At 43.3% G+C, this 25,413-nt stretch overlaps 1 protein-coding gene across 2 annotated transcripts in view; it reads left to right on the top strand.

The window, feature by feature from the left end:
- nr5a2 (nuclear receptor subfamily 5, group A, member 2) overlaps positions 1-21,672 on the top strand; it is a 49,202-nt gene extending 27,530 nt beyond the window's left edge. For both annotated transcript variants that reach the window (XM_087783515.1, XM_087783516.1), the window contains exons 6-7: positions 2,816-2,963; positions 20,637-21,672. In XM_087783515.1, coding sequence (XP_087639641.1) covers positions 2,816-2,963; positions 20,637-20,884 — 396 coding nt within the window. In that variant the 3' untranslated portion in view covers positions 20,885-21,672. The remainder of the gene's footprint in view (positions 1-2,815; positions 2,964-20,636) is intronic.
- The last annotated feature ends 3,741 nt before the right edge of the window (positions 21,673-25,413 follow it).

The following is a 25,413-nucleotide window of genomic DNA, read 5'->3' as shown; positions in this document are numbered from 1 at the left end:
ACCTTTCGCTTCCACAGTTACATGCTTGATGACTTATAAAGTAAATGATCTGTTTGTTCACTACTTCTGAATGAAGGTGAGAAGTAGTATTTAGAAGCCAGTTAAGTAAAATAAGACTTATTTAAATACCTTTCTCAAACCAAATGCAACAACATTGGTTGTGAGTTATGTATTCTCAGTCAGAATACTACTACAAGCATTTAAAAAAGAAAATATAGTTTCTCCAATTGTTTTGTACATTTATTTTTCCTGAATTTTCTAACTATATGTGCCAATCATCATATCCTATTTTAATTTTTTGAACAAAAAAAACATTAATATTTAATGTAAAATAAATAAATAATAACAAGACCACAGTTGACACTGCAGTGTGTTTGTAAACCATCATTTCTACAAAGACACTGTCGAGATACAGGAGTCCAGAAGGAGCAAAAAAAAAAAACGCCTGCAACTCTCAACAAAGAGAATAGACAAAATACAAATGGGCTCTTTGAGAAGACACCCTGGCCAGTCGCAGGGCAGTCAGCAAGATGAAGTGTCATAAATTAATAATTGGCTCCTCTACAAAACAATGCACTCCAACCAAATGTTTTACAACAACGGATGCCCACATAAATATTGAAAGAGTAAAGGTTTGTGCGCTGAATTCAGGATTCGCTGGCTTTTTCCTGCCTCGAACATTTGCAGTTTTCCAAGAGAGGAATAGAGACGCGTTCAACAGGAGGATCTTAATTGTTATTGACCAGGTGTAATGACTCGACAGGAAGGAAGAAAAGTCAGTGAGATTTTAGCATCTAGAATAAAACGTATTGAAAGATGCACGACGGAACGAGAGAGGAGATGGAAAGACGCGTTTGTAGAGGATGGACAGAGAAAGTGCAATGTTAGGCAGTTTAAGGAGGAGGAGGAGAAGGATTTTGACAGTCAGGGGAGGTGCTGAGCGCTGGTTTCGTTTGCATACTTTGGTTAATGAACAGCTGGTGTTAAGAGAGGGGAGGGAGGTGAACGTGTGCATGTGTGTGTAGATTTGTGTGCGAGCCTCTGAAACAGTTCATTATCTCCTATTATTCTCTCCTTGGCCAGGGGTGACAGCGCAACCATAACACCAGGGATATTTAGAAGACAGTAGTAAAACCACCCAAAGCAAAGTCACACACACATGCACACACACTCACACACACACACACACACACACTGAATGAGTGCTTCTCAGATACTAACGATAATTGCTGCGTTATTCACTTTCTCATGTTCAAATTCATATCATCAATTATGGAAAATGACACATATTATCTATTAACAAAACAACTGTTATATTATCTTGAAATTTTTTCTTTTCATTCAATTATTTTTGCCCACTCTCTCTTAGCTAGGTCATCGTGACCTTGATGTAAAAGTCACATAAAAATTAAACTCGAAAGTGCTTTCAAAAATCAGATGACAAAACTAAATGATGAGACGACAGGACTCAAAATTTATCCAAACAGAATTTTTAAATGGTGCCGTTGCCTAAAGAAAACAACAAAAATGAGGGACATAAATAAGGACCTGAAATCAATGTTCCTTTTCTGCCTGGTTATTACTGTTAGCAAAGTCAGCATAACCCTGTTTGTGACCCTCTTCTATAAAAGCGCTATATAAATATAAATGACTTACTTACTTACTTACATAACCAGCAGAATACACATCCATATTGTTCAACACAAAGCCTTCGTGGTTTTCATGCAGAGCTCAGGTTTGAATTGTTTTTCATTTAAGTCGTCTTGATGTCTCTGCAGGAGAGGTAATAAAAGACTATTGATTGATTGATTGATATGCGGGTCACCGGGGTTAGTGCTAAGTCTGCTATAGTGACATTAAAGTCTTTTTTACCCCCTCTTTTTTAACTTAATGCTGGGAGGCAATAACCCTAGGCGTCACCATCAACAGTCCAATCCTTCAATGAAGTTATTTCATGCACAGTTGATTTTATGTAAATTGATTGACACCTCAGAAGGGGGGCAGTGTCTACTTTCACAGGGCCATAATTCTTTTTCCCCCCCTGCTTTAAAGCGGGAGGGGAATGGGGTAAAGAAAGATGGCAGGAAATGAGAATATTGAATGAAAAATAAAAAAAGAAGTCACAACAATCTTCATTTTAATTGTGATATTGTTCGTCTGTTAAAGCCAGAGCTGTTTTAATTGGACCGTGGCCGGCACTGTGGGATTCAGGTGCGGCTCACGCCGAGCCCTTCTTCTGCTCGCTCAGTCAATTATGGTAATGAATTGTCAATAAATATTAAAGTTTAATATGCTGCTGCTTACGGTGAGTGGCAGCTAAGGACCTGACTTCCAAACAAATGTGCTTCTGCTGCAGAAATTAATGTACACTTGCAAACCCCTTTTTTTTTTCTTCTTATAAATCTGCCAATCATCATTTAGCCATCGAGCAACATTCTTGTTTGCTTTTTTAAATACCTCCTACCCTTGTGCAAACAAATGTGTGTGTGCGGTGGACGTCATTCACCTTATTCCAAAGACAACACAAGGGATAGAGCAAACACATTTGTTTCGAACGCTCGAATATACACTCTATAACAAAAAATAATAATTAAAATAACAGCTTGCTTACATTGTTTTACATTGTCTATTTTGCATAAACAACCAGAATAAAATGATGGCTCTTCTTTTTTTATACCAAGTCTATAGTTGTAAATTCATTGAACACATATTAGAAACCTTAAAGGTTAAGTTGTCTTTAAGCAAAAATCAAATATTCTCGCTGCACCTTCTATGTGACAAAGCGAGTTTTCAACTTGAACTCTATATATTCTAGGTGGACTTTGCGGTGATAGCGTCGCAGGCAGGGGCGACCCTCAACAACCTTTTGAGCCACGCTCAGGAACTGGTGGCTAAACTTCGAGCAATGCAGCTGGACCAGCGGGAGTTTGTCTGCCTCAAGTTCCTGGTCCTCTTCAGTTTAGGTAAGTTTCACATTTGTTTTTTGTTACTTTAAGTTAAAAATCTGGTCAATGAAAGATGAGATATGTTGGCGAACACGCAGCTTTGGTCAGGTTTAGGTGTTGCCCTTCAGTGTTATAGATACACAGATGTATTTATGTTGCTCTAATTGAAAAGCCCCACAAGTTTCACATTAAAATATTGTTGTTTGCATCGCTAATTCAACCTTGACGTGCGAGGCAGGACAGCGAGAGAGAGAGAGGACTCAGAGATGTGATGAGCCGGGATAGACTGCTGGGAGGCAGCCTGGGATGGAAACAGACAGGCATCTAGGGACCCCCAGTCAGAGAGGTGAAGCGATAAGTAGAAAAATAAGTTAAGGGTTAAATAGAATGTGAGTGTGTGCGTGAGTGTCCGAGGTCAGACATCACCAGGAGATGTAATTTTTTGTCTCTGCCTGCTGAAGTCAGCAGCATGATGGGAGTTCTCCCGAAAACAATGTGAATGTACCTAGAAAGTTTACTTCTAGTAGTTCAGCAGAAACCAGACTTGTATTATTAGATAATGTACCTTTTTAACACCGCCTGGCAAAGTAAACAATTTATGAATTGAAAGCCAATGCTTAGAATTGTATGTCATGCAGTCATTTCTCTTGCATCTCGCTAAAAGCGGAGTTCAGTCTGGAAAAGATGGTCAATAGTTTTTTTTTTTCTCTCTTTGGTTGAGGCAACTGTGGAGACTATTGCAATAGTCGACGCCTGAGGAGATGAAGGTGCGCGCGAGAGATTCACCAGGTCTTTGAAAGATAAAACAGATCATATTTTGGAAATATTTCAAGACGATAAGTTTGTGTTCCCGATATCGTGGAAAAAGAGAGAAGGAGTCACCGGGGCATTGGATCATGAACAAGTGTGTGCGTGGTGTTGGTTTCTGCGTGGATCTGTTGGTGCGGCCGGGGTAATGCCGGGGCTCAGGGTCTAAATAATTTGGCAGACACATCATCCATAATGAAAGACCCACCTAAGGGATGTGTATTGCCCCCGGCAGTGCCTGTTTTCCATTGCTGCCCGGGTCTCCCGCAAAAGAAGGCGAGCGTTGGCGACGTAAAGATTGCTGGGGGGGCCGCTGGTGGTGCCGGGCAACTGACGAGGAGGGGCTTTACTAGATCTGAAATCCGAGTGAAATGAATCCGACGCAGGTGTATTTGTGCGAGACAGGTTTCCGAACAGATTAATCCAACGGAATTTAAGGAAGTGTCAGCACGGTTACCCAGAGTATGAGGGCGTAAACTCTTACACCGACAGCCTATAAAAGTCATATTAATGATCAAATATAGGTTTTTTAATTACAGACTATAGACCAGATTCATGAAAATGTAAGTCCAATAGGCCAATAAATAATCATAGAGAAACAGATTGACACTTTAAATTCCTCTTCCGCCCATTTGTGCTGATAACTTACTCATTCAGTCTTGAAGGACCTTCGGCCACTTCCACGCGGATCACAAGAGCTCTTAGTTAAGCTCGCTGTCGATAAAGATAGGGCCATACTTGTCACTCCGGCGAAGAGGAAACACTTGTCCCGGCGTGCTGGTCCACCTACTGGTGTTTTATATATACCTTATCTCTTCCTCCTCTCTTGTCTATCTTCTTCACTTTGATTTCTCTCTCTCTCCTGTCGTTTCTGCCCGTCTGAAGTGAAGGCTGTCTCCCTCCATCAAGACGGAGATTATCGCTCTGCCAACATTGATCTGTTCACTGTTTTGTGGGATGGCGAGTGTGTGTGTGTAAGCGGAGAAAGTCACACACATTAAAAAGCTCCGTCGAGAGCGAGCGATACCGCGGTCAGAGTTCAGTGAGGGATTACCACGAGTCGTCTGATGTCGGGAAGACCCTTAATGGCCCCTTTGATTTCCTTTAAATTACTTAATAGAAAGGCTGGCATGTGACAGTGTGACACGCCTGTTTAAAGGTGAAGACCGGGTCACCGGTTCAATCACGGGCAGGAGAGTCTGGAAGGTTCTGCGGTTGAATCAACCCTCCCTTAAGACGCCATACGGCTTCCATAAGAGCCAAAACGGTTGCAGTGATTAAGGTCAGAGAGTGTTGAGCCCGAAACCAGTTTCTTAGGTCAGAGTCAATCACACGTAATTGAGCAAGGCAGAGGCTGCCAGTCCTCGTCAGCAGGAAAGAGAACCAGAGAAAGCTGCCCCGAAAAAACTTTACACAGCGCTAAATGTTCCCAGCAGACGGAACAGATCCGTGGACAAAGCTTTTAATAACGAAATTGGAGCCCGTTGTGGGTGTCGACGAGAAGGAGCTGTGAAGATCAACAAATAGTTGGTTCTCTTTGGTCAAATGTTTGCTGGTGTCTTCACATTTGGATTTGAAGGTTGCAGGGTTGAATCCCTTCAACTTTTGTATTGTTTACCTTTCTGAAATTTGCTTAACAAGAACCATATTAGTAAGTAATTCGTATTATAGAGCGCTTTCAAGACCAGGGTAACAAAGCGCTTCAACAATCCAAAAATACCTAATAAAATAAATACTTAATTACATATTGGTACAAATTGACCTTCAACTAACCTTTAGATCATGTTTATAAACCGGCTCCAAACCCCAGCTCATTTGGAGCAGAATAAGCTTCTTGGACGGGAGGTGAAACTTCCCCCTAGAAACTCTACACAGTCCAGTGGACTCGCTTTTCAACCTCTTGGATGACCTGGATGAATGAGAACCTTCACGGACATCATATTTATCAGTAACAATGGTGGTCATTAATCACTAAATAAGCCTCTCTGTGATCAGCTAATTTCATGTAATGTGTATCAACTATTTTTCACTTCAAATTGTCCAAAACTGACCTGCTCCTGTTTTTGTTTTTTTTTATCTTAAAACCCAAATTAAATCCCGTTACATAAAAGTGTTTTTTTTACCTGATGGATGAGAATAATTTACGGCGTTGTCAGGAAGTATCACTCATTAGCATGTTCGGCTGGTCGTGAGGACAGAGTTCTTCCGTTCTGTTCCGCACGAGGTCAGGCACCAAACTGCTGACAACAAGACAAACACGGGGAACGTGATTAACCTTGATGAAAGAAGGCAAACATGATTCCCCTCTACGTCTCTATCGCGTCCGTCTCAGCGAACAATGGGAGACGGAGGGAAGCGTTTCCCAGACAGGTGCTCCCTAATTAAGCCGAAGCCGAGGCGGCTCAGGATCAATGCCCTGATCCCCGGCCGGCAAACAGGGGAGAGGGCTAATTCAGACCCTGCGCCCGTCTTCCCCGATAAAGCCCCGCAAATATTCATTTCCTGTAACCAACCGAATCATTAAGTGTTCAGTCAGGGATTGATTAACATCGGGAGGCGGCAACGGCTCAATATTTACACCCATTGAGACCGATGCGGAGCAAATAATAGAGCGTATAACCGCCGCTACACTTTACAACTTAATTATAGAAACACGCCACGTCGGATCGGAAATACCTCGGTACCGTCAAGACAATGGTCCTTATGTTATCCTTTGATCCATACACACATTTACATTTATGTCGTACAATAGCAAAATTGTTTTGTTTTTTCTAGTGTTATAATAAGGCTTTCTTTGGCTTGGATTTGGAATTATTTATATTTTTACTGGGTTCGTCTGAGCCACAAATCACAGAGTGGGCTCCGGTATGAAATACAGTGAAGGTGATTGCATGTGAGCTCAGATCTATAGATTTATGCATAAGGTTCATAAACAACCTCTGCCCAGAGCGAAGGTGTGTAAACCTTCCTTCATCACTCGCTTTTAAAGCTTCAAAGTACCTGGCAAATACCTACTGATTGAAAACCATTGGGCTCCCATCTACTTCTCAAACAAATCTTTTTTTTAAGGCCCATCAGCTTTTAACACAAGGAAACAACTAAATAAAAACAAGCCCAAAGTTTGTCAACCAAGCAGCCGCCGGCAACTAATCATACCGGAGACTCTTTTTTTTTCGTGTTCTGCCGTCAGGAGTCAGCAGGAGTGTTTTCTAAAGCAATGAACCTAATATATCTTCCTATTTTCTGTCAGTTTTATCCTAAAAGTATAAAAAAAAAATATGGCCACCCGTGAGTAGCTGCCACTTTGAGGGGAATTTGTTGCAATTTGGCTGACTAAAAGGCTTTCAGACTTTATCAAGCGATAAGAGCCGCCGGTTTCTAGCTGACAACTATTACCCGCTGCCACCGTTGGCATTAAATCTCCGTCGTGAGAAGGAGGACGTGCAGGAGAACCATCGAGCATCACTGTCAGTCCGGACTCATTAGAAATTAGTTAAATGAACAATAGCTTAATCTGTGGGAAGTTATTTGGGGAACATTACGGTTGAGAGTGAGACCAAGAACAAGGAATAGTTCACCGATGAAATGCAGGATTTTCTATAGAAACTATAGATGAAAAACCGAAATCTTGTCGTCTTATTTCCACGTTGATTTTATACTCAATATTCCGAACATGCTTATTTTAAAAACCCATACAAATATAAGAACATTTGAAATGACAATTAAATCCAACAAATTGTCTGGTTATTCTAAATATTTATATTGTTAGGAAACTTTAGATGAGCTAAAGCTAAATAAGTTTGATAAAAAGTTGATTGAAATATTGAATCAAGGGCCCTTAGATCATGAAGCATGAATTATTTTCGTTTTAGATTTTGAAGCAGCTTGTTATTGTTGCTTTTAACGATTACACAGCCATTTTTTATTGTCACATCGCAAAATATTGTTCAATATTAATTTACAGCGAGGTGAATGAAAAGCCTTTTAAAGCACAATGGAGCCGAGGAGCTAATTAGTGGGTAAAGCTGCTAATGAGTTGACATTTTGTATAATATTTATTGTCTGCAGAGACTCACAGTGTTGGAATTACACGTCGAGGACCTTGGATTTCGTATCGTTTTATTAAAAGTTGTGTATCTTCATGAATAGAATAAAGGACAGAGGGATTTGAACTTGGACCATATGTCCTTATTTACCTATTGTGATGGATTTATTTATTTCTGTCTATTTACACCAAATGCACAACCACCATGGAGGCTGAATCCACATTGCACAATCCCGCCGTAAAAACCAGTGAACCAGAGTCCACGGCCAAGACGCTCTCGCCGCCGTTGAACTCTGCACCGCTCAAGTGTTGTCGGCAGTGCAATTTAATGCACACTTTAACTCACTGCCTCGCCAGAGCAATAGAGAACCAATCCCTTTAACTTTGACTGCGCTCCATCAATACTCTAACTACTGTTGCAGGAAGTACAAGCAGACAAATGCGCGGCTGCTGAAGTTTCTTCTCACGAGCGGAAAAAAAACATCTTCTCCCTTCGCACTCCCATGTGGAGTGATTTAAGGTGGACTAGCTATAGACGCCGGTGGAAGAAGCCGTCGCCCTCCATCTCTCGGGCTCCCTCCCTTCGGTTCTCCGTCTCCCTCCGCCTTATTACAGGCTGTCAGTTTATTATAAAACATTAGGAAAGCAGAGGGACACTTGCAGTTACTGTCGTATCGATCGGCAGGGATAGATTCTGTGATTTACAGTCCGGCCTGTGCCGCCGTTCCTCCACATTCTAGCTCTCCTATTAAGGCACCAGCGCTTTGCTTTTGCTATTGATGTTTCAACATTAACAGTTACAAGCTGCTACAGAAAATCAATGGCCAACTTTTATTACCGGCTGCATAAAGTGCAGGACCTCCCGCCAGCTGGTACTTAACAGTCAAAAAGGAGGCCGGTCCACGGAGCACGTCAGGTGTTTGCTTAAGTTATGTCTGAGGCAACATCAATCGCGCGGCGAGTGTATAGGGGGGGGCATCGGAAGATGCAACCCGGTTAGCAAATTGGCAGAAGGTGAGAAAGGACTGGAAAAAAAAAGAAGTGCATCGACTCCAAACTTTTCTTCAATCGTACTCCGTCCTCCGTTCCACGTCTCTTCCCCCAACTAAATGTCATCTAAATAAGATCGCGATCGATTCCCTCAATCACCGGCAGGCGATCCGTCCATCATCAGCATCAACTTGGATGTGTGTGTGTGTGTGTGTGTGTGTGTGTGTGCTCAGAGTCTACACCCAGGTAGTGTGTGTCTGGACTAGAGAGGCGGCGCGGGCCTCTCAAACATTTATGAGGGGCTACCGTACGGCAGCCCTTCTGGGACAAACAGCCCCCGGTTCTGTACTCTCAGTCCCGATCAATGGAACTCAAGTTCATTACACACACTTTTCAGCCGAGCGGCGGCAACTCATTTCTCTCTCACTTACGTTTGTCAAGCCGCTCACCAGCGGGCCTGCACAACACTTGTTTACGTGACTGCGGCGCGGGTGTGCGAGGGGGCCGCTCCCACCGGTGAGGGCTTGAGGTTATCATTATGTACAGGTCGGTCCGTTGCAATGCTAATGCTAATGTATTCTCAGTGGCTACAGCTTTGGTCCCAGCGCTCGGCTTCCTAGCCAGCGATCCGCTCCAATTAAAAGGCTGAGGGGTGTCTGCTCGGACTGGGAAGGACAGGTCTGGGCTTCCCGGGACCCTGCGGAGGCTCATATTATTGGGAGAAAAACACAAGTCGGTCTGTGCATACGTTAGTGCGCTCCATTCACCAACACTAATTCATTAACATTATTACTTCACTGCGAAGTCAGAACTATTATCATTAGTTTATTTTTTATTTTTTTATTTAATAACAAAGCTTCACCAACACTGTTGGTTCTGTTGCCAACAAAACCAGTCCCTAGATAAAAATGGATCTCACTATGTTTACTCATCTGTGCTGGTAGACGGAATAATTGACTTTGTCGATTCAGGGAACAATGTAGCTTACTAAAGGAGCTCGGTTTTTACACTGAATTACTTTTATTTATTTTATTTTAAATGACAAAAAAGTTCAACCTAATGTGAAAGTTGTTTTCTTTCAGGTAAGAGCAAAAAAAAAGCATTTTACTTGATGTTTCAGTGACTTCAAGGTTCTATCATTTGTTACCGTTCAAGTGATTCTTCATCAGACAGAAGTGTTTGACAAACATGGTGACCTCTGACCTCTGACAGAGTTCATTCTAGGAGCATATTGAAGGTGGAGGGATATGACATTGCTTTTGAATTTTTTGTTCTGTCTTGTTAATGCTTTTGTCAATAAAGTTAACCTCTCTTGCCTAGGATTTATTGAGGATTTTCTGTCTTTGTGGTTTGATAATAATTTGTTATATAATAATCATTTACAAGTTTAGAAAAAAGTTTTGCCAAGCAAATGAACATTTTTACTTCCAAAGGTTAATGTAATGAACAAGAAAATCATTTGAAGTAGTAGAAGGAAGTAGTAGCACCTGAAGATGAGTAGTTTGCAGTTGTCTTTGGATCTTAAATCTTTGGGCTTGTCTTTAATATCTGGTTTATTTTTAACTAGTGATGTGTCGATGAAGCTTCATGAAGCAGTGTCATATTTTTCAGAGGACAGTAGGGGGCGCCATCAGTTTTGAAAATGATGTGAGGTTTCAATAGAATAGCTTTTCAAAGCAATAGATTATAGAGCAAAGAGTGACATCTAGTGGACTCAGAAAATAATGACACTGTTTCATGAAGCTTCATCAACACATCACTATTTTGAACTAGTTCAAGGTTTAATTGAAACTGACAAAGTAAAGATATGAATGAATGAATGAAGGAACTTATTTATCAAACGAAAACTGTGTAAATTATTTGTACATACAAAATTAACCAATTAAACAAAAAAAGAAAAATAACAAAATATAACAAAACCCTGTATTTTATTTTTGTTTTAGTTAAAAGTGTTATAAATTGTTAAAATGAGGAGATAGTTTATAACTTTTTGAATTAATAAACAAAATATGTTATCTTGTATCCCTTATACGTTTTTATTTTTAAATGACAGATGATTAGAAGACTGTATAGCAGCGTTGATGTGCCAAAATATACACAAACACACAAGTAACATATTTACAATACAACTAATTTGTAGTAACGTGAAGGTAATTATCCCCAGCATGGACATGGTGGCGCTTGACTAGTGATCAGACTCGCAGCGGTGATAATTTTCTCCAGCCGTGTCTCCGGAGCCTCGTAAACCCAGAAAAGCTACTGCCAACAAATCTGATTCTGATCGAACAAGCATCAATGTTTCACACACTGCTGCTGGATTTACAACTGGTAACGCTTGTTTAGAGCGTGTGTGTGTTTAAGTGTGTGTGCTTTGCAACGTTGCATGACAGCGGAGGAAGAATTGCCACAGTCACCATGTGCGTATTGATCCGCTTGCATGTCTTCACCTCCACACAACACCCGCAGAGCAGCAGTATTTCTCTTTTCCCCTGCTACTTCTGTATTTATGGCCAGCACACACACACACACACACACACGCAATCTGTGGACACATCAATAAAAATAACACACATACTTATTGTCGGCCATGTAAACACAGCATCACAGGATCCGAGTCAGAGGTTAATGGCGAGGCCTCTTTCTGCCCTGAAGTGTATCACAGGTCAGATGTTCAAAAATACAAATGCAATCAGATTCACGCAGCCGTCGTGTCAATCATTGGTGAAGTTGCAACCCTCGTATCGCTCGTGTCCTTTAAAGACCCAGCGAGAGAGCTACAGTGGAAGACTCGAAAAGTCGAGAATCTTTACGACCCGACGTTTACAGCCGCCATAACTTTGCGTGTGTCATTAGTGTCACACGTTTGCCAATAATTACTACAAAGCTGTAGATTGACTAAACATACCGTGTGACTGACGATAACATTCCTACACATGCGGAGGAAGGAAAACCATTGGGATGCAGGAGTGTAAGAAGTATAGATTATTATAAACTGTAACACTGTATCGATATTGTTATGACTGTACTTTGGCTTTCAAATTATATTTATTTTATCAAAGTTATTTTATGGTATATATTTAAATGAAGTGATTTTTATTTACAGTTAACATGCAAATATTCACAGCATTTGTTCATTTTCATGTTGCAATTAAATGGCAGCAGTCATTACGTCCTCCACGGCTACAATGAAATCCTGCGAGATCCCGGCAATGACTGAGGACGAGAGGATACAGTCGACTCCTGCAGCTTTTAAAGCTGATGTTTGGACATATTTTGGTTAAAAAACAAATGAGAGCAGTTACGACTGAGGACGAGAGGATACTGTGATGACTGAGGACGAGAGGATACTGTGATGACTGAGGAAGAGAGGATACAGTGAGTCAAGCAGCTTTTAAAGCGGATGTTTGGACATATTTTGGTTTGAAAACAAATGAGAGCAGTTACGACTGAGGACGAGAGGATACTGTGATGACTGAGGACGAGAGGATACAGTGAGTCAAGCAGCTTTTAAAGCGGATGTTTGGACATATTTTGGTTTCAAACGAAAGCAGTTACGACTTCTTCTAAGTCAAGTTCTTGGACAATACTACAAAAATACCCTCGTTCCTACAGTATCGCGATATACCATATTGTTGCCCCTGTACTGTGATACGGATTGTGTCGCCCGATTCTTGCCAATGCACAGCCTTGTTGGCACGTATATATGTCGATGCTTCTCAGGCGCTGACCCGTTCTGACAACACACACCTGCAGCTCAGGACAAGTACCCGAAGAAGGAGTTTAACCTCTTCAGTCAGAGAATGGGACTTGGATCAAATTGTGTTTCGTTTCATAAAGTATTTATGACCAATTCCTGGAGCCTCCGAGAGACAAAGTCCCGCCAGCTATTATAAAGCAGGTATAAAAATAAATCACCTGCTGCCCTGCTATCACACACAGAGCTGCGCGGCATCTCAACGCCGGCCAGCATGTGGATTATCAGTCATTGTCCTCTCATCTGACTGCGGACCAGAACCCAGGCATGTGTTTAAAGTTTCGACGGCGGTAATGTATACGTCGGTCAGGTGGCTGCTGTGCCGTCGCGCTGCTTCTGGAGAATATGTGGATACGAGCCTCCACTTGTGGGAGGACAGAGAACAGTCCAGCTCTAAGGCAGCGATTGTGTGCGAGTGTGTGTGTGTGTGTGTGTGTGTGTGTGTGTGTGTGTGTGTGTGTGTGTGTGTGTGTGTGTGTGTGTGTGTGTGTGTGTGTGTGTGTGTGTGTGTGTGTGCGTGCTGTGTAACCAGAGACAGTGATTAAACGTTTCGGAGCAGCACAGATGATCCGACAGGTGCCCCGGCTCGCTGTCTCTCTCAGCCCTTCCAACCGTTGTCTCTCTTTTCTCTGACTCTACACCCCCGCTGCTGAACCCTTGCACCTCCCTACGAGTCTCCTCACTCTTGTCCTGGAGGATATTTCAGTCCACGGAAGCCATGACGAGTCTCGCACACATCGCAGCACATCTTTTGCTTTCAGCGCAAGCAACGCTCGGGCGGAACAAACGATTAGTGTTTAAGTTGAGATTGAATTGAAACATGTAGGTAATTGAATCACGCAGGTCATCAGCAAACAATGTCAAAGATGTCGAGCTATTTTTCCCCCTGACATGTCTCGGCAGGTTCAGGCCCCCCTATGGTGGTGCGTTCACGATCTCCCGGAATAGTTTTTATCATCACTCATTTCTTCAACTTTGCTGTTCTTTCTGTCAACATGCTTTGCTTTTGTCAGAGAAAAAGTAAGGCTACTGTCATAACTTAGATGTGACGTCAACGTTTGACGTCCAAACTCCAGATCTCCGTAGGAAAGTGGATCCCAGTCGCATCATGACCAGAACTATTCGGGCGTGTTGAAATGGACGTCTTGCTCAAGTTGTTTACACACCGGATCCGACCCCGTAGGCCGTGTCCCCGTCGACCCCGAGGGGACGAGGCTGCAACGTCCGACAGCCTGGAATATATTAAACCCAGATTTGCACTTGAGTGGACTTGTCATGTGACGTGGGACTTGAAATCACAGGGAAGTTACCAGGAGTTGCAGCTCCTCCTCCGTCAGCACTCTACCTGCTGCTCTTCATCATCAAATGAGGACCTGGCGAAGGGGGAGAGAGAAGGCTGAGTGGGAGGAATGAGGGAGTGAAGGAGGGGGTGACGCTATGGATTAACTGTCCTTCATGCTGAAAATATACATCCCCAGGCGTTTGCCGCTGAATTATTAATTCAAATTTGTCAAAGAAAGAATGAGAGAAATCTATTGACGGGGAGACGGGCCCTTTAATGGTCTCATTAAAGGGGAGGCTTCCCACACCAGGCACCTTCTCCGCTGCTGCAGGAGTTTTCGGGGGGCACTGGAGGGTGGGGAGTGTGGGGTACTTGACCCCCCAATGATTTTCTGTCACTTTATCATAAACAAGAAAGGTTGACATGCGCCCCCCCCTCCTCGCAACACCCCCAAACAAACCCTGTGTGTAATTAGCCGAGGGGTGCAAAAGTGCCTTGAATGTAAACAAGGTTTTACACACTCGGAGAGACACGCCCGCGTTCATCACATTCCACCGACAAACCACCGGTTAAATAATGATTTTTTTGAATGTTTAATTTCCCAGGCTAATTAGACAGATAATCATTGACACGCGTCTTTTTGTCGGCGCTCATTTAAGCAGACATTACAGTCGGTTAGCCGCGTGTACGACCGCGAGCTGCTTCAGGAGGTTAACAACCAGAGCCGGTGCCGACTGTATCAGAGGTGAGAGGGCGACCCAGTCATGGGGTGATTGAAAGGTGTTTGGCTTCACCCCCGATGGGGGGGTTGGGGCAACAGTGGGGGCAATAGAGACGAGTGAGGGGGGAACCAGAGAGACCACATTTCAGGTTCATTGTCAAGTTTTTTTCGAGTAGATTTTCGTCAGGCTGAGACAATGTGCTTTTTATTCGTCTGGAATTAAGTCGGCAACTGCTGCGTCGGATCAGGTGACTCCTCCCGAACTATAAAAACCTGGAACTGTTGAGGGACTCGGATCCGGTTTTATCTTCTTTACTTATAGCTTTTGATGAAAATTAAAAAAATACTCTTGTAAAGACCCATGAACGGTCCGATACCCATGACACGGACTAAGTGGCTATGTTAAGTAAGACAACACTGTACTCTGACTAAAAGTTATCAATGCAGGCCTACACTCTAAAAAAAAGCTGTGACTATCTCGTACCAACAATTTCGCTTCTCAATCGTTTTCAAGTCAATGTTAGGACGACATTTGTTTACGATCTCTTGAGTCATGGACTTCCCTACATTTGGTGGAATCGACCAAAATTAGCAATTGCACCCCAAACTTGTTTGTCTATTGTAACGGACTTGTCCTGGTGGTATTTTGATAGCAAAAGCTAGTGTCCCAGTCCAATTTTCAAAGACAAAAAGTATTGTTGCAAAACACAGATACAAAAAGTGGATAAAGTTTGAGCCACTAAACCTTAGATACAGACGACTTCAGTGCGTCTAACAACAGAGAGGATTAAGACAAGATCGTCCTGGAATACCTTTAACAGACGCAGAGAATACACACCTCAAGATACACTTTGATGGTCTAAGGTACAATGAATGATGATCTATTATCAACATTCAAGTTCACTAGAAACTCATTGAGATATCAAATGTCTATTAAAGTGTTCGAGCTTCGTTGTGTAGCTACAAACGTCAGTCTTGGGTTAGCAACACTTTCCACGAATCATTCCTGAGTTACGGGAAGAAAAAAAACAACAACCTTCAAGCGCCGTGATGTAAGAATCGCCAGGAGACGACTCTACCGTCTTATGTGCGAGGAAGAAAGAGAACAAACGAGGTACATGCACCTCGTGTCAAACCCTCGCGCTGATGTTAACCCGTCTGGCAGGATCCATCTGTCCGAGCCCTCAAAGTCAAGCGCTATACAATGGCGGACAAAAGCGATAGAGGATGTAAATGTGTTTTCTCTCCTCCTTTCTCCGGATGAATCCCCAGCACCTTCCAGCCAGCATAGTCGATGAGAGCGGCTCGTCTCTGCGCCCCCTTTCTCTTGTTTATTTCATCATACCTAAGGCACTTTCCTTTCAATACCGCTCGACCCGTCTCCCATTACCCCTGCCAAACCCGCCGACCCGTCCTTGGGCGACAGAACCGCGCCGACCACTACCTGTTTAGCTTAACAACAGTTGTAATGTTGTCAGCCCAGGTTTGACTTAATGTATCCCCGAATGGTTCTGGTTTCCCTTTCGTAGCCTAGCATGGCGCCGTTGCCCCCCCCCCCACCCCGGGGGTCCGAAGGAGGGCTTGATAAGTCAGCGGCTAAATTGAGCCTTCATGATTTATACTGACACGCCGACCAAAGTCCCTGTTGATGGACTGTTCAGACCCGTTTTTTTTTTATTATTCATCGTTAGCGCCGAGAATAGTTTGCCCCTGGATGTTAGCTTAAGGGCATGTAGCTACAGGAAGTCACGGGTCAGCGCCGCAGACGAAAGGTCACTGTTCAGAACTTAATTAGGCTTTGTTAGGAGCGCGTTAATTACCGGGTTTTTGATCCGATGGCGTCGCTACATTTGATCCGTCGAGTCAATTCAATAAAAGAACTCTAACAGGTTCTACACGCCGTCATTTAGAGTCAAGGAACCCCCGTCACACGTTATAAAGCGCTCCCCACTTCAGATGGAGGGAATTCCCCAACCGGGAGTTGCGGGCGAAGTGAAGCCGAGAGACCCCCGGGGGGGGCCGAGGGAAGCATAAATACATGAGGACCTGAACAAACGTGAGGAAACGGAGCTTCTGTTCACAGCTTCTTTCACAAGTTTATGGTCGAGCGGGAAATAAACACAACATCTCACAGTGACTCAGGTGAAGATCTACTTCAAGTGATACCCGGGCGGTCATTGCCCCGCTTCTATTTACCTTGACCCACACCGCCCCCTCCCCCCCCCCCCTCATGAACAACAAGCTCCTCCAACCAAACATGTTCCTGGCTGTAGGTCATGAGTCCGCGAACCCACCCTCAGTCAGGAGGTCATTGGGTTGCGTCGACGCCCCGATCTCTGATTGGAGCGAAGGAGGACTGATGGTGGATCAAGTGTTGACAGTGTGGGGGGGCAGTAAAGAGCCTCTGGACTTTGCTTCCTTCCGTGCGGTAAACTAGAGTTTGATAGACTCGTATAAGAGCCGGTGGATGCAGGAAGTGACTGACACGGTTTTTACTGACGGCGACGTCATGGGTTTACGAGAGCGAAGCACGTGAGCGTCGTTTTCAAAGATCGACGTGATTCATAGAAGTCGGTGGAAATATTCGTCCGCCGTGGAGGAAACCCTAGAGTGTCCGGAGGAAACCCAGAGTGTATGATATACACCGTGCAGACATCACCCTACTTTTCTTCAGATACACTCCAGCAACACACACACACACACACACACACGTGTTGTTCAGGTTGACGGTGGTGAAGGTGCAGGTTTGGACTAATTAAAAATCACAGCGTTTATTTTCAAACATGGTGTGTTTGTGTGCGTGTTTCTGTGTGTGTGTGTGTGTGTGTGTGTGTGTGCGTGTGCATGTGTGTGTGTGTGTGTGTTGCTCAGGTCGTCGACTGCGGCGCGATCGCTCGTCAAACCGAGCCGTGTATCCGCGGGACCTCAGGGTTTCCATCTCAGTGTTCGGACGCGGCGCCGCAATGAACTGTGGCTGTTTTATGTGGAAAAAAAGAAAAGTTGATAATTAGTCCCACAGTGACTGAACGATGAGATGGAGAGAGAGGAGGAGGTGTGTGTGTGTGTGTGTGAGGAGGTGTGTGTGTGGAGGTGTGTGTGTGTGTGTGTGTGAGGAGGTGTGTGTGTGTGTGTGTGTGTGTGTGTGGAGGAGGAGGCAGTGAGTAACAGAACACTTAACACACTTAAAGCTACAGTCTGACAGGAAGTGTTGATTTGTGTCCTTTTTGTTATCATTTTCTCGATCACTTCCTGGAGAATCAACTTCCTGTTCCTGGAACGGTCACGTGACACGTTTTTAATTGGCCTGTAAAATGAGGAGATAAACGCATGACGTTGTCTTTGATGGTATTTTTTCAAATGAGCCCCGCGGTGCGTTCACTGACCTCCTAATTGTCAACGTTGATAATGTGTTGATTTACATGTAGATCCTCCAACGTCATCGAGTCCCTGCAGACGCCAAGGGACACATTTGTTCAGGGGCCTCAGTGTGAGTCTGTTGAGGGGCCGTCAGTCCAGAAGAGCCAAAATATAATGGAACGACTTGAAATAAAATGGAAATGGAGTTTTAAAAAAAAGTGAGTAGTGATCGATGAAGCTTCATGAAACAGTGTCATATTACAGTAGGGCAGTAGGGGGCGCCCTCAGTTTAAAATGATGTGGGGTTTCAATAGAATAACTTTTCAAATCAATAGATTAAAGAGCAAAGAGTGACATCTAGTGGACTCAGGAAATAATGACACTGTTTCATGAAGCTTCATCGACACATCACTAAACATAACTATGACAATTATGTATTATGACATAGTTTATAAAATAAAATATAATGTTTTTTGGAATAAATAATCTATTTTGAGGGCAAAAAAATAGTTTTTAGAGTTAATATTATAATAATGTTTGATTAAAAACTACATTTCTGTGATGGAATGTTAAAGCAAAAACATCTTTTAAAGTGTTTTTATTTTCCTTAAATCAACTTTTTGTTTACTTTTGTATTAACTTTTTAAACACTTTAAGCTATTTTACTTCTTGTGTTCATTGAAAGACCCTCGTAAATAAAATCAATTATTATTATTAATACAATGGAAAATATTACAAAAAAAATGAAGGAACATAAAATGTAAATTATCGTTTATAATTCTGACATATCAATAAATCAATAATAAAAAAAGGTGTTTTATTCTACGTTATTTCATTTGATATGATCCTTGAAAAAAGTGAATCAAGGGATGAAAATAGAGAAATTAAGCAAAATTAAGCGATTTTTAACGAGTAATAAATGACGTGTTAGTAAAACTGTAAAATGGTAAAACTGTTAGTAAAAAAGTTTTATTTTTCTCGATTCTTCAATCATGTTTCTCGTGTTCATGAAACATGAGCTCCTTGGCAGAGGTATGTCTCTTCTATAAACTTCTATAAAAAATATAATTGAAACTTCGATTCCCCACGGACCCTGAACGCACCGTTCCTCGTCGGCCTCTCCGGAAACTTTCCGTGAGATGTTTGTGTAATTGTTGTGTAGTTGAAAACATGTTCAGCTCTAGTCCGAGTCTCTGGAGGACGACGGAGCTTCTCGACCCAAGACACCTTTCCACGGCCTCACCTGGCCCTGCACCGTGTCACCCGGAGGTCAGGGTGACCGTGCGCGGGCACACACACACACACACACACACACACACACACACACACACACACACATTGTAATAGCATGCTAGAGTGCATCATAGATGGAAGTGCCTTGAAGGAGCCTCTACCCATTCTCTAGACCTCATTAGCTGCTGATTTATCACCCCCTCCTCCCCCCTCCTCCCCCCTCCTCCCACCTCCCTCCGCCGCTGCTCTGATGGGTGTTTGTTAGAAACGGGGGGAGTCGAGGGGAGTCGAGGGGAGTCGGGGGAGACGGAATATAGTGTGTATTTCCATGGATTAACACAGAGAGAGAGAGTCTGAGGGAGATTAACAGAGAGAGGTACAGAGGTGTCGACCACACGCCGGGTCGGTCCACGTCAGGCCACAGTGAGCCGCGCTCGGATTAATATTACACACACACTCTCACACACACTATCACACACATACACATACTCACACACACACTCTTACACACACACTCTTACACACACACACACACACACACACACACACACACTCTTACACACACACTCTCACACACACACACACTCACACACACACACTCACACACACACTCTTACACACACACTCACACACACACTCTTACACACACACTCTCACACACACACACACTCACACACACACACTCACACACACACACTCACACACACACTCTTACACACACACTCTTACACACACACACACACACACACACACATACTCTCTCACACTCACACAAACTCTCACACACACACACTCTCACACACACACTCTCACACACACACACACACTCACACACACACTCTCACTCACACACACTCTCACACACACCAACACACTCTCACATAAACTCACACACACACACACACTCCCTCACACACACACTCTCACACACACACTCTCACATAAACTCTCTCACACACAAACACACTCTCACTCTCACACACACACACACACACACACACACACACACACACACACACACACACACACACACACACACACACACACACACACAAACATTACATATTCTACGGCTCTGCTCGTCCTAATCATGACAAGAACGCTCGTCTTTTCTCCTCCACTTTCATCCATTTAGCACATTTTCCTCCTTTAACTATGAGCCTGAACCCCAAGTGAGCTTATTATTGACCCCCCCGACCCCTCCCCCCTTACACCCCCCCCCCCCCCCTTACAACCCCCACCTTTTGCAAAGTTGCATTTAGAGCAGCGATGTCAACAAGCCCGGCAGGCGTTCCTCAGGTTCGTGTGGCGACTCCTTGTTTTTTAAGGATGTGACTCTGGCCTACATAACTCCAGAGTCCGGGGGGATTTGAGCGTCTCCAGGGGGCGCCCCGCTTTCTTTTGTCTTCACCTGCCGCTCTCAAGAGACCCAGAGAGTGTGTTTCTACTCCAGAGACTCCTCTGACCTCCCGTCTCCTCTTTTTTTTTCTCCCTCCTTGCAGACGTGAAGAACCTGGAGAACTTCCACCTGGTGGAGAGCGTCCAGGAGCAGGTGAACGCGGCGCTGCTGGACTACGTCATGTGCAACTACCCGCAGCAGACGGACAAGTTCGGTCAGCTGCTGCTGCGACTGCCCGAGATCCGGGCCATCAGCCTGCAGGCCGAGGAGTACCTGTACTACAAGCACCTGAACGGAGACGTGCCCTGCAACAACCTGCTCATCGAGATGCTGCACGCCAAGAGAGCCTAGGCCTGACCCGGAACTGTGAGAGACTCTTGACGGAGCGTCAGTCCGAGATCACCAGAGGATAAGAAAAAAAAAAGGTTCTATGAAGGCAGAGATAAAAAAAAAAAAAGAACAAACTCGTCGTTTTTCTCCTCCATTTCTTCACAATCCTTTTTGACAACGTACCTCAGAAGAAGAAACAGTGTTCACCTCTCCCTCGCCACGTCGACCCTCGCTTCGATCCACCGGAAGACCAAAGCTGCAGTCGCAAAAGAAAAAAAAAGAAAAAAAAGGGAAAAAAAAAGAACTTTATAATCAGTGTTACCATTTAAAAAAAAAAAAAAAAAGAAAAGAAAAAAAAAAAGATTTGTGATGTCACAGTTTTGTGAGTCTCGCCTTATTTCATTTCCACGCTAGCTAACCGTGCAGATGTGAATGAAGATATGTACAAATATATAAATATATATAAAGTATTAATGGTGTAAATTTTCTAAAAATAATAATTCAGCAGGTGTTCACGAGGCGTTTTCCTAAAAGAAAGAAGAAAAAGAAGAAAACGTGTGTTTGTTCTGACGCTTCAACGATGTCGTGAGACTCTAAACTCTGCGTCTCCTGGTGTTGCTGTTCCATCTGTTTTGTAAAGATGTTTTTTCATGATTAATATTATTATTTACAGTGGATGTACAGTTTGTCACTGGCTGAGCTTAATGAAGATAATTTATTGCGTTATTGGGTTTTTTTGTTTTTTTTTCCATCTATGTTACATGACGTGAGGTGTCGGCGCCACAATAAATTTGTTTACTGTTCGTCCTGGTCTGGTCTCGTGCTTCACACACACACACACACACACACACACACACACACACACACACACACACACACACACACACACACACACACACACACACACACACACACACTGACACAACGTTTAATTTGTTTAAGTTTATAAACATCACAGTGATTTTCAATCAAATACAACTTTGTTTTGTTAAAAAAAACACATGTAGGACTTGTTTTCTTCAAATAATAAAATCAAAACGTAGTGTTGTTGAATCAGATTAAATAATTGATTTAATAAAATTCATTAAAATTCAAAATAATAACTAATAATTCCAAATATCAACATTTAAAGCAACATAAATCCTGATTGTATTCATAATTAAAACTAGTAATGTGTCGATGAAGCTTCATGAAACAGTGTCATTATTTCCTGAGTCCACTAGATGTCACTCTTTGCTCTATAATCTATTGCTTTAAAAAGCTATTCTATTGATTGATTCATTTTCAAGCTGAGGGCGCCCCCTACTGTCCTCTGAAAATATGACAGTGTTTCACGAAGCTTCATCGACACATCACTAATTAAAACACATTCTTTGAATTAACTTAAATACAAAAAGCTTTTTTCTTTCTTTATAATCAATTTTTTTCTTTATTTTGTTTTACTCACAACACAATACTTTTTTTTAAATGTACAAACAATAAATAAAAACAGATTTTAATCTTCTTTACACACAAAAATTTGGAATCAACATTTTTTTTGGAAATATAATTAATTTTTAAGTAAAATTTATTGAAATACTTGTTTATTGGTTAAAATGGATTTTTTCCATTTCTTAAAGTTCATTGAAATATTGAAAAACACAAGTATACGATTGTTTGAAAGAACAAAAGTTTTATAATATTAAAATAAAATATTTCAAATCTAAAATACTTTTCATGGTGAAATGGCAGCAACAGTATAAATGATTGATTGATGTCAAACACTCTGGTCAAAGTTTTTTAATACAAATCAGATCAAATATAAATTGATAGAAACATTTTCAAATGTTTACCACAGACACGAGAGAATAAACACACACAGTACAACATTTTCGGAGCTGGTTCAGTTACACACCAGCAGAAACACACACAGTACAACATGTTCAGAGCTGGTTCAGTTACACACCAGCAGAAACACACACAGTACAACATGTTCAGAGCTGGTTCAGTTACACACCAGCAGAAACACACACAGTACAACATGTTCAGAGCTGGTTCAGTTACACACCAGCACAAACACACACAGTACAACAAGTTCAGAGCTGGTTCAGTTACACACCAGCACAAACACACAAACACACAGAAGACATGTTGGTTTTTACTTCAAAGCTTCTCATCAAATGAAATAGTTGGAATAAAATCAAGGATGACAAATGAAACTGACACGTCTGTCACTTTGTGTGTGTATCTGTGTGTGTATCTGTGTGTGTGAGTGTGTGTCTCTTTGTGTCCCTCAGTAAGTCTGTGAGCGTCTCCATATGTGTATCTGTGTGTTTGCCTCCATGTGTTTGTCTGTATGTGTCTCCATGTGTTTGTCTGTATGTGTCTCCATGTGTTTGTCTGTATGTGTCTCCATGTGTTTGTCTGTGTGTGTCTCCATGTGTTTGTCTGTATGTGTCTCCATGTGTTTGTCTGTATGTGTCTCCATGTGTTTGTCTGTATGTGTCTCCATGTGTTTGTCTGTATGTGTCTCCATGTGTTTGTCTGTGTGTGTCTCCATGTGTTTGTCTGTGTGTGTCTCCATGTGTTTGTCTGTGTGTGTCTCAATGTGTTTGTCTGTGTGTGTCTCCATGTGTTTGTCTGTGTGTGTCTCCATGTGTTTGTCTGTGTGTGTCTCAATGTGTTTGTCTGTGTGTGTCTCCATGTGTTTGTCTGTGTGTGTATCCATGTGTTTGTCTGTGTGTGTCTCCATGTGTTTGTCTGTGTGTGTCTCAATGTGTTTGTCTGTGTGTGTCTCCATGTGTTTGTCTGTGTGTGTCTCCATGTGTTTGTCTGTGTGTGTCTCAATGTGTTTGTCTGTGTGTGTCTCCATGTGTTTGTCTGTGTGTGTTTCCATGTGTTTGTCTGTATGTGTCTCCATGAGTTTGTCTGTGTGTGTCTCCATGTGTTTGTCTGTGTGTGTATCCATGTGTTTGTCTGTATGTGTCTCCATGTGTTTGTCTGTGTGTGTCTCCATGTGTGTGTCTGTATGTGTCTCCATGTGTTTGTCTGTGTGTGTCTCCATGTGTTTGTCTGTGTGTGTCTCAATGTGTTTGTTTGTGTGTGTCTCCATGTGTTTGTCTGTGTGTGTCTCAATGTGTTTGTCTGTGTGTGTCTCCATGTGTTTGTCTTTGTGCGTCTCCATATCGATGCCTGTGTGTGTCTCTTCGTTTATGTCTGTGTGTGTCTCCATGTGTGTCACTTTATGTGTGCCTGTATGTTTCTTTTGTTGTGTTTGTCTTTGTTTCTGTATGTGTGTCTTTGTATGTACATAATTGTGTGTATCTCCATGTGTATCTCTCAACATATGTAAGTGTGTAACAATGTGTTTCTCTGTGTTTCATAGCTGTGGTGTCTATATGTTTGTGTGTGTGTGTTTATTCGTCTCCATGAATGTGTCTTCATGTGTCTTACTGGGGGTCTCTGTGTATCTTTGAAGGGTCTGTGTGTGTGTGTGTGTGTGTGTGTGTGTGTGTGTGTGTGTGGGGGGGGGGGGGGGGTGTGTGTGTGTGTGTGTGTGTTTGTGTGTGTGATAGACTGCTGTGTGTGTGTTGAAACAGTTACATGTGAACACATGAATAGAAGAATCCAGTTCTGGGCTCCGAGCTGCAGGATCCAGCAGGTCCAGAGGACGGTGAGAGGGTGAGAGGATGAGAGGGTGAGATGGTGAGAGGGTCAGAGGGTGAGACGGTGAGAGGGTGAGATGGTGAGAGGGTGAGAGGATGAGAGGATGAGAAGGTGAGAGGGTGAGAGGGTGAGAGGGTGAGATGGTGAGAGGGTCAGAGGGTGAGACGGTGAGAGGGTGAGATGGTGAGAGGGTGAGAGGATGAGAGGATGAGAAGGTGAGAGGGTGAGAGGGTGAGAGGGTGAGATGGTGAGAGGGTGAGAGGGTGAGAGGATGAGAAGGTGAGAGGGTGAGATGGTGAGAGGGTCAGAGGGTGAGACGGTGAGAGGGTGAGATGGTGAGAGGGTGAGAGGATGAGAGGATGAGAAGGTGAGAGGGTGAGAGGGTGAGAGGGTGAGATGGTGAGAGGGTGAGAGGGTGAGAGGATGAGAAGGTGAGAGGGTGAGATGGTGAGAGGGTGAGAGGGTGAGACGGTGAGAGGGTGAGAGGGTGAGAGGGTGAGATGGTGAGGGGTGAGATGGTGAGAGGGTGAGAGGATGAGAAGGTGAGAGGGTGAGAGGGTGAGACGGTGAGAGGGTGAGAGGGTGAGAGGGTGAGACGGTGAGATGGTGAGAGGGTGAGAGGGTGAGAGGGTGAGAGGATGAGAGGGTGAGATGGTGAGAGGGTGAGAGGGTGAGAGGATGAGAGGGTGAGATGGTGAGAGGATGAGAAGGTGAGAGGGTGAGAGGATGAGAAGGTGAGAGGGTGAGAGGGTGAGACGGTGAGAGGGTGAGAGGGTGAGACGGTGAGAGGGTGAGAGGGTGAGACGGTGAGATGGTGAGAGGGTGAGAGGGTGAGACGGTGAGAGGGTCAGAGGGTGAGAGGATGAGAAGGTGAGAGGGTGAGAGGGTGAGACGGTGAGAAGGTG

The sequence above is a fragment of the Callionymus lyra genome, chromosome 2 (genome assembly GCF_982586985.1).
Source record: "Callionymus lyra chromosome 2, fCalLyr1.hap1.1, whole genome shotgun sequence".
In the NCBI taxonomy this organism is placed as follows: domain Eukaryota; kingdom Metazoa; phylum Chordata; class Actinopteri; order Syngnathiformes; family Callionymidae; genus Callionymus; species Callionymus lyra.
The sequence above is the reverse complement of the archived record's forward strand: the minus strand, read 5'-3'. Positions and strand labels throughout refer to the sequence as shown.